This window comes from Myotis davidii, unplaced genomic scaffold, assembly GCF_000327345.1.
Source record: "Myotis davidii unplaced genomic scaffold, ASM32734v1 scaffold149, whole genome shotgun sequence".
Lineage (NCBI taxonomy): Eukaryota > Metazoa > Chordata > Mammalia > Chiroptera > Vespertilionidae > Myotis > Myotis davidii.
The window spans coordinates 4,864,828-4,874,817 of record NW_006352194.1 but is presented as its reverse complement, the minus strand read 5'-3'; the positions used below and the strand labels follow the sequence as shown (position 1 = coordinate 4,874,817).

The 9,990-nt window shown below is 58.6% G+C and overlaps 1 protein-coding gene across 1 annotated transcript in view; it reads right to left on the bottom strand.

Moving 5' to 3' along the window:
- Positions 1-9,990, bottom strand: part of WNT4 (wingless-type MMTV integration site family member 4) — a 10,831-nt gene that overhangs the window by 534 nt on the left and 307 nt on the right. Inside the window, exons 2-4 of the mRNA XM_015557298.1 lie at positions 1,154-1,285; positions 921-1,063; positions 13-91 (exon numbers count right to left, since the gene is read on the bottom strand). Of these exons, the coding sequence (XP_015412784.1) occupies positions 13-91; positions 921-1,063; positions 1,154-1,285 (354 nt within the window). The remainder of the gene's footprint in view (positions 1-12; positions 92-920; positions 1,064-1,153; positions 1,286-9,990) is intronic.

The window sequence follows — 9,990 nt, the reverse complement described above, 5'->3', positions numbered from 1 at the left end:
AGGGCGGCACGGCCCGCCAGCAGGTCTTCACCTCGCAGGAGCCCGACACCCCGTGGCACTTGCACTCCACCCGCATGTGCGTCAGGATGGCCTGCACGGGACCGGCGGGGGAGAGAGCAGACAGGTGTCAGGAAGGCTGTGGAGGGGCCGGAGGGGGCATGGCTGGGGGGATGCTGCAGCATCGGAGAAGGATGCATTGCCAGGCTTCCTCTGTATTAAGCACCTACTGTATGTGTGGTGGGCGGGTAAGCTGTGTTGGGGGCAGTTAAAGAAGATACTGGCCCTGCCCTTGGGGCACTTAACAGTTGCAGGGGAGAGACATTTTATTTTATTTTTAAAATACGTTTTCATTGGTTTTAGAGAGAGAGAGGAAGGGAGAAGGATAGAGAGATAGAAACATCGATGAGCAAGAAACATCGATCAGCTGCCTCCTGCACGCCCCCTACTGGGGATTGAGCCTGAAACCTGGGCATGTGTCTGACTGGGAATCGAACCAGTGACCTCTTGCTTCATGGGTTGATGCTCACACCAACCAGGCAAGGGAGAGAGAATTTACAGGGCAGTGTCATACGAAACAGCAAGTGGCAGGTGACATGATGGGGAAGAACACATTTGCATTGAATCTGCACAGGAACCTTGAGTAGGTATCGAGAAGGCAGATGGTATCTGAGAGAAGCACATGACCTTTGCTATGACACAGGATTCACATCCTAGCATGCTACCTGCTAGGTACGTGGGGGGATATGTGCTGTGCAGGGCGCCACTCACTGCTCCTGCCCGCTGTCTTCCCGGAGGTGCCTGGTGCCGGTGAGAGCCTGGACAGATGTTTTCTGAGTGGCATGTGGGTGGGAGAGTGTGTCAGGACCTTCCCGAGTCTGCCCCTGCCCCTGGGTGATGGGGCAGAAGAAATGCCACGCTACCTTCCTGCCGGCCTCATTGTTGTGGAGGTTCATGAGGGCCCGGCTGGACGAGGCCCCCTTGCTCCTCTCCCGCACGTCCACGAACGACTGTGAGAAGGCCACGCCATAGGCGATGTTGTCGGAGCATCCTGACCACTGGAAGCCTGGGGCACGGGGGCAGAAGGGGCCACAGATGAGTGACAATGGCCAGGCCTCTGCTCTCCCACTCACGCCTCCCCACCTCCCGCACTTACCCTGGGGGCTGACCCCGTGTACTGTCCGGTCACAGCCGCACTTTTCCAGCTCCCCACTGCTGCACGCCCGCGTCACCGCGAAGGCCACACCTGCTGAAGAGATGGCGTACACGAAGGCCGCCTCCCGAGTCCCTGTGGGCGGCAGAGGGAGGGCAGGCTGGGTCCCGGGGCTCCTCCCCGTACCCTCCTTTTCAGAGGTGGAGGGTATTTGGGACCTGAACACGGAGGCCCCTGGAGAGATCTGCCTCCCATGGGCCGGGAGCGACACTGCTGGCGATCCTTCTCCCCATGCGATGCTAAGTACACAGACTGCATGCCAGCATCCTGACGTGTGCTGAGCATGTCATCCTCGCAGCGCCTGTGAGGTCAGCACTGCCGTGATCCCCATCCCACAGAGATCAGTCAACTCGTCCCTGGTCACACGGCGCCCGGTTGAGCAGGCAGACAGACCAGCGTCATCGCTGTTAGCTTCTGTGGGGTAACTGTCCTCAATGCCCCCAGAAGGCTAAGTGGTGTTCACGTCATCTCCGACAGAGAGGCTCAGAGAGGAGAACTGACTTACCCAGACGACAGGGCTGTGACGTGGCAGGCGGGACTGCCAGCCCATCGGGCTCCCTCTAAAACCCGAGTTCTTCTAACACCTATTTCCCAGCTCCGAGGGGTCCCCTGCCCCCGGGTCCTGCCCCGGCCCTTCCTGCTCAGGCTGCGCTCATCCCTGAGTTCCTCTTGCTTCCTATCTCTAAGAGTAAATTGTAATCACAGGGGCCCCTCCTCTTCACCTGGGCCACTGCTACTGAGGTCGGGCCCGCTCCCACTGGGCCCTTTATCTGTGCCCATTTCACAGATGGCACAGTGCAGGTTTGGGAAGGGGAAGTGATTTGGCCCTAGAACCCAGCGAGGAAGTGATAGGAGCAGGACTCAGATGCAGTCCGTCCGCCTCTGGGCCTGTCTTTCCCTTCCGCCCAGGACTTCTCAGCGGTTCTATTTTGGTGCCTGCTCTCGCCCCCTGCCTGAATGGGTGTTTTTATCCTCCTAGGAACTGTGCCTCGGGGTGTAGCTTCTGTGGAGCCTCTTTCTGGGGTGTGGGTGGTGGGAGGGAGTGTGCCTGTGTGTAGTGCAAGTGTGGTGCGTGTGTGCATGGCTGGCCGGGAGGGCGACCAGACAGGCCCAGCTCCTCTCCTGGGCCCTGTGAGGGCCTCTGTGTGCCCGTGACTGTCCTTCTGTCTCTTGCTGGAGCGTCTGTGTCCGCAGGAGTGGAGGGGGCAGGTTTTGGCCCCGTGGTTGGCAATTACCTCTGCGACACCCAGGCCTGCGCTCTCGGCTGCCCTGGGGAGCAGTCGCCGTGGTCAGACAGAAACAATCACCTCCTCTGTGCCCGTGTCTGTGGACGGGCAGCAGAAAAAGTGAAGCTGGGGTGGGGGCAGCTCAGGCCCTGGTGGCTCAGGATGCCCTGTTCCCGGTTCAGCCCCTGCACTGGGGATACTGCCCACCACCGCTCTCCACTGCCCACCCTCTGCCCTGCCCTGGCCATTTTGGGCTGGCATCAGGGGCCTTGGCTGGGGCCACGGGGGCCTCGACAGCCCGAGATGGAATCCTCTCCAAGTTAATCGAGGTTAATAGCAGGATCATGTTGGTTGGTTTTGTGCTGTGGCCGCCCAAAGAGAGACGACTTTAGTTTCTGGTATTTCTGGTATTTCCAGGCCTGAACCAGCACAATTCTTTGCCCCAAAGACCAGGGGGGGAGGGAAAGCAGGAGATAGGGCCATGGGCCCCAGCTCTGGCCCGGCGTGGTCCTTTCTCCCTTGCTTCTCTGGGCTCTCAGGCAGCCTGGGCCCACCCCCAGCTCTGGCCTCACCACTTCCCTTGAGCGCTCCTGGCCCTGGGGTGCAGGGAGCCCTGAAAGGTTGCTCAGGGAGATCTCTGCCTCGTTCCCCAAACCAATCCCCACCTATCAGCCAGGACTCTGGGACCCCTTGCTCTAGCTTCGGGACGAGGACGCTGATTTTCTCCGCTTGGGAGTGGGCCTGAAGGAAGAGATTCTGGAAGGAGGGTAACAATACAAAGAGCTAAAGCTTATAGGACGCACTGAGTGGGGAAGCAACTTGTCCATCAAGACCCAGCTGGGAACTGGTGGGACCGAAACTTGGACTCGGGCAGCCTGGCTCCAGCGCTTTCAACCTTGACATCGTCCTGTCTCAGGGCCCGAGCCCCTGGGAATAAACACCAGCCACTCTCGCCCGGCTGGCGTGGCTCAGTGGCTCAGCATCGACCTATGAACCAGGAGGTCATGGTCTGACTCCCCGTCAGGGCACATGCCCGGTTGCCGGCTCCATCCCCAGTGGGGGGCCTGCAGGAGGCAGCTGGTCAATGATTCTCATCATTGATCTTTCTATCTCCCTCTCCCTTCCTCTCTGAAATCAATAAAAACAGATTAAAAACAACAGCAAGAGAACACCAGCCACGTTCTTACCACCTCCCGCCTTCTTAGCACCTGAAACCAAGAAGGACTTCCTTAGGTCTACCCTTCGGCCTCACATGCTGTAGGACAAGTTCAGTTCCTTTTGTGGGTTCTTTACTGGGGGTGGTGAACAGCTGGCTGTGTTCAGCACAGGAGGCCCCAGAGGCCTGGAGCACGTGGCCAGGCCACCGTGCCCCTAAAGCCGGTGGCTGTGGCTCCTCCAGCTTTTTCTCACGGGCCCTGGGTCCCAGCCCTTTGACTCTACTGCTGTGGCCCCTCCCGGTTCCGCCTCTTTGCTGGGTGCCAGGCTGGAGCCTTGCTGACTAGTGGGCACCTGGCAGCGACTGCTGAGAGAGGACAGGGATTGCGGGGCGCCTGCGAGCGCAGCAGAAGGGAGTTCCCAGCCACGTGGTAGATAACTGCTGCCTGGGCAGGGTTGGCCTGTTCCAGCTGCGGGGAAAGACAGTCCTGCTTTGTCCTCTGGGGACAGCAGGGCCGGCCCAGGGTAAGGCAGGACTCTCTCAGGTGCCAGCCGCCGCCCTGCAACCGTCTTCCTTTTCCATAGAGCCATCTGCCCACCCCCCACCCACCTCCTTTCTTCCTGCTTTTGCTCTGCCGGCTCCACTGGTTTAAATCCTGTGTGTCCTCCCGTCTCGCCTCAGCGCCATCTTTTCCAAGGTGCTAGGCTGCCTGGGGCTGGGAATTCAGAGTTGCCTTATGGATCCAGCAGTAGCTCCCCGTTCTGAGGGCACCGGGGCCTTTGCACATGTGACCTACAGCTCACAACAACCTTAGCAACCAGCTCTGCTCTCCAGAGGAAAAAGTGAGGCTGTGTCCTGTCTGGGGTCCCCCAGCCAGTCCGTGGCCCAGAGGGAATTGTGTTCCTCTTCTGGGCACATCACCTGCGATGTCTCTCCCAGGTGTCAGAAGGAGGTGCATCCTGGCAGGAAGGAGTGTTTGGAGGAGAGCCGGACGAGGCTGAGTTGGTCTGGAAAGGAAGCCTTGGGCATGGTGATCCCCGGCACCAGGTGGTGTCCTGGTGGAAGTGCCATTCCCAGCATAACTCACATGTTCCCAAAGCAGACTCAGTGCGGGTCCTGGGAGGTGGGCAGGACAGGCCCTGGTCTCTGAGAAAGACATTACTCTCCATTCTCTCCTCATCCCTGCTCCAGCCTGCCTTTCCAGTTTTCTGCTCTCTCTTTATTTAAAAAAAAAATATTTTTATTGATTTGAGAGAGGAAGGGAGAGGGAGAAAGATAGAAACATCAACGATGAGAGAGAATCATTGATTAGCTGCCTTCCCCATACCCCTACCTGGGGAGTAAGCCTGTAAACCCGGGCATGTGCCCTGACCAGGAATCAAACTGTGACCTCCTGGTTTATAGGTCAACGTTCAACCACTGAGCCATACCGGCCAGGCTCCTTTGCTCTCCTATCTGCAAAAACTCACTTTTTCTTGAGATCAACCTGTGCTGAGTCCTGATTCTATCACCTCCAGGAAGCCTCTTTGGATTCAAGAGATGATATAGGACAGGGGGAAGGGGAGAGGCCCTGGGGCTGGGCCAAGCCGTGTGGAGACCCTAACTAGTGGTGTGACCTTCCTCTCTGAGCCTCCTTTCCCAATTGGAACATGGGGAATCTTGCTGCCCGCAGGCCAGACCCTGCACTTCTCCCGCACTTCCTCCCACCGGCAGGCATTGCGCTCCCTGGCCTGTGCCTCGCCATCAGGATGGGGTCGCAGACTGTTTTATCTGCTAAGGATCCTGTGTGTTTATCTGGCCTCTGCAGTCAGACTCGAAGCTCCTGGGACCAGGCTGTTCCTCATACTTCTCCTCCAGCCCCCAGCACAAGGCTGGGCACAGAGCAGGCCCCTCACAGCTGCCTGGAGTCAGGGTGGGGAGGGGAAAGAGCAAGGCGCTAGCCAGGCAGGCCTGAGATGTAGTCCTGGCGCTGCGCCCCGCCCCCCCAAACCCCCCGCCCTTGCATGTGAGCCGTCAGCTCTCTGCCCATAGAATGGGGCTGTTAACAGCACTGACCAGCTGGTTCTGGAAATCTAATTGGGTAAAGTAGGGACCGTGCCTGGTCTAGTCCCTGGCACATAGTAAGTGCTCAAGACACAGTAGCCATCTGGAGGCTTACTGTTGGGTGATTAGTGCCACTTTATTCATTTGCAAACAAATGTCGGTGGGGCACGCACACGCTGGAGGCCAGTCAGCTGACCATGTCTTTGCCTTTGGGCTAAAGGCTTCCTTAGGGCACAGACCCTTCCTTCCTGCTGCTGCCGGGCCACACAGTTACTGACCACCTGCTGTGAGCTAGGCCCATGCGAGGCACCGGGGCTGTGGAGGTGAATTCACCCTCAAGGAACTCCCAGTGGCAGAATGTCCCATAAATTATCTGATGGCTCCGTAAGGCTGGCCTGAGAGGTCACCAGAAGGAAGGCATGTTCTCGCCCTCCTTAGATCCAATGTCATGCAAGTATTGAGGACAAACATGAGCATACGGGTTTCAGTGAGTCACCACCCCAGACTGAAACACATTTAGTTCTTCCCCTTTTTTTTTTAAAGCTTTTTTTTTTTTTGGTAATATATGTTTATTAATTTCAGAGAGGAAGGGAGAGGGAGAGAGAGAAACATCAATAGTGAGAGGGAATCATTGATTGGTGCCTCCTGCACGCCCCCTACAGGGGATTGAGCCCGCAACCTGGGTATGTGCCCTTGGCCGGAATCCAACCCGGGACCCTTCAGTCCACAGGCCGACGCTCTATTCAGTGAGCCAAACCGGCCAGGGAAGCATTTACTAAATCCAGCCCAAGGCTATAGCCAGTAAGGTGTCCTAGATGATGTTAGACACGTGGGGATGGAGAGATGGGCCTGATTTTGAATCTTCTCTTTGCTAGGGCCAGTGCACCACATCCCCTCCCAGCCATGGCAGCCAGAGCCTGAGGGGCCTCAGGGCTCTCTGAGTCCCTTTTTCAGGACAGGAACTTGATGAAGGTCACAGAGAGAGATGCAAAGAGGCAGGGGAGTCCGGGCTGTCTGCAGATGGAGGGGAGCAGGAGAGGATGGGGCTGTCTGCAGATGGAGGGGAGAGGGGAAGATGGGGCTGTCTGCAGATGGAGGGGAGCAGGGGAAGAGGAGTCTGTGCGCCTTTCCTGCCCTCTCCGCCCTGCTCAGGGCAACCTCCAACCTTCGCGGACTCACCCTTTTCATTCATTCAGCAAGTATTTCTCAGTTACCTGCGGTGCAGGTGCTGCTCTGGGCACCAGGATGAAACAGTGACTAAAACGCGGAGGCCATCCCGCATCTGGCCCGTAATGCCTGCTCCGCCAAGAACTGCCACTACCTGCCCCCATTCCAGGCTTCCCCAGACGCTAATTTTACCAAACTTCCAGTAGATTTCCAGCCTAGAACACACAGTTTGGCCCTAACTTACACGCTGTCCTCACCAGTCACCATTAGTTCACCATCTGTCTGGCCTCAGTAGGTCGGAGGCGGGGTGGCCGCCGCTGCTGGGGGTGGGGAGAGTGCAGGCTTGGAGGCTGGGAAGCCTCAGGCAGTGAGAGAGCCCGAGGGGCATCTCTGTGGGAGCCCAGGAGCCCCTCAGAGGCACTATCTCGCTGAGTCCTGACCTGACGGGAGGCCCAGGAGGTTGGTCTGGGATTGTTCCTGTTTCACAGGGAGCAGGACCGTGAGGCCTGGGGACGGAGGGACCTCCCCCGGAATGTCACAGCCAAGAGTCGGCAGGTCCCGGAGCCCCTTGCTCAGCTGTGAGACGGGAGCAATGCTGCTCACTCTCGGAGTCGGTGCGATCTGACGCGGACAGCATGCAGCAGCCCCTCAGCAACGCGGGCTCCTGGCTCCGGGGGCCATCTGTCAGCTGTGGCCTCTCCTGGGTCTGAGGTCACGACCCCGGCCAGGCAGCTCACGAATGCGGTACTGGCCAAGCCCCCCAATCCCCAGAGCTGGGGGCTGTGAGGGAGGCCGGCCCGGGCCGGCTGCTGCCGCCGCCACAGCCAAAAACGACAGCAGCTGGTGATGACGGACGGCTCTTCTTGGGTCAGGGTCTCCACCAAGTGCTGCCACGCATGACGTCACCGAATCTGTGCGGCGACCCATGAGGTAAGCGCACCTGCCGGGCGCACTGACAGGTGAGGATGCCGAGCTCAGAGGAGTGACGTCACTGCTCAAGGTCATCAGCCCTGCACCTTCTGTGAGCAACACTGAGCCCTCGGGATGGACAAGTCCCTTCTCTTGTGGAGCCACACGAAGGCTTTTCCAAGAGGAATTTTACTCAGGAAGAAAATGAAAGACACAAAAGTGAGGAGATGGATGGAAAGGAAGACAGACTCCCGCAGACACGACTGCCCGGGGTGCTGGGCCTGGCGGGAGGGTCCCCTGCCTCAGCCCGGAGGGCACTGGACACTCCAACTGTAATCCGGAGCAGGTCCCAGCCACGCCCGGCTGGTTCTCAGTGTCTTCCCAAACGTCTGAGCCAGGGCTGGGCCCCTCCTTAGCTCCTGTCACAAGCACAGGCGAGGAATGGGGTCCCTCCCGGCAGCAGGCCAGCACTGACCCCTGCCTGCCTTCCTCTGCCCCTTCCAGTCCCTGCCCTGACCCGCGTCCTGTCATTGGGAGACCCCCATGGACTGTCTCCTGCATCCAGGCTCAGCCACGTGCTGGGTACCACCCTGACTTTGGAAGAGCTGGAGGCGTAGGGATGGGGTGTGGGGTGGGGAGACAGGCCCACGGTACAGTACAAGGTGTCAAGAAAGCATGTGAATACCAATGGGTTAAACAAAAGTGTGCGTGTGTGTTTTGAGAGCAAGAGAGGGAGAGAGAGAGGAAGAGAGAGAGAGGGAGAGAGAGAGAGGAAGAGAGTGGGGCGAGAGAGAGAGAGAGAGAGAGAGAGAGAGAGAGAAGCTGATAAAGGCAAATGGGTTAAAAATTCTTTGTCCTGTTTTTGCAACTTTTCTGTAAGTTTGACATTATTTCAAAACAAAAGAATTATTTTTTTTAAAAAAAGGGAAAACCCGAGCGTGAACAAAGAGTTTCAGGGCCAAGAGGGAAAAGCAACAACCTGCTTGCGGAGCTGGGACGCCTCGGGGAGGGACCTCCTGAGTTGGTGGAGAAAGAGGGCTGCGTGTGGGGGTAGAGGGCACAGCATGTGCCAAGGCCTGGGTTCTGAAGGGGCCTGACACCTGCTGATCTGCCCGCGAGTCCACCCCAGGCAGCAAGCACCTACTGGGCCAGAGGGGCTCCCCATGCTCAGGGTCTGTTATTTGAGCCTCGTATCTGGGCCTCATCACTCAGGCAGCCCCGGCCCTCAGCAGGGGCACCGTCGTCCCGGGAAATCCTCCGCTCCCTGGATCTCGGCTTCTCCGGGCAGCAGTGTCCAGCCATGCCAAGCACGACCGTGCCCGTTTGGCCTCTGCCAGCTCCCGGGAGAATGGCTTCCAAATTTCTATCACAGTTGGTTTCCAACAACATCCACACGGTTTGCCACAGCCCAGCAGCCCACAGGTGCCAAGACAAAGGTTGGCCCAGGCAATGCCTTCCTGCTGCCCGAGCACGTCACGGGGCCCCATGGGCTGCGGGAGGCTCCGGAGTGTCAGTTTCACGCTCAGGAAGTAGAGGAGAGGCAGCTGGTTCACGGCACTTCCTCGAGGGCAGGCCTGACCCGCTGGCTCTCAGGGAGCCTTCCAGTTAGTCGCAGGGACGTTCCCTCTGCCCCGGCCCACGGTCCTTTGGCTCAATGCCCTCTCCTATTCCTGGTCTCCGCGGAGGGCTCGCCTTCTGGGAACGCTTTCTCTGAGCCCAGCCCTGGCCAGGGGCAGGGTGCACCCGGCGCTCCCACTCCTGTGTCCCCTCCATCCCAGTGTTTTCTCACATGGGAACGGGCGACACCCTGGAGCAGGATTTTGGGGCCTGAGTCTTCCTAGTTCTGTGACTTTGGGCAAGTTACGGAGCCTCTGTGTGCCTCCGTTTCTTCTTCTGTAACATGGAGGCCTATTTTGTAACCAAGGGCCAGGTGAGTTAAAACACTTCCAGCAGCGTCTGGTCCCCAGTTAGCGCTATCGGTGTGCAGGCCACCGCCCTACTGAGCTGCGGTGCTGGTGCCGTTTATCCCTGGGTCTCAGGGCCGGGCAGGGCGAGGCTCTCAGTATGGGTGGTCAAAGGTTCAGGTGAGTGAGACGGGCTTGCCTATGAGAGGCTGAGTGCCAAAGGCTGGGGGTCAGGAGCCCAGGTCTGAATTCTGATTCTGCTGTTCACCCTCTGAGGGGCCTCTCTGAGCCTCCCTTTCTTCCTTTGTAACCCAGGATGGCAGCTCCCGGGCTGCAGGTGCCGCCCACCGAGCATGAAGAACAGCCACCTCCTCT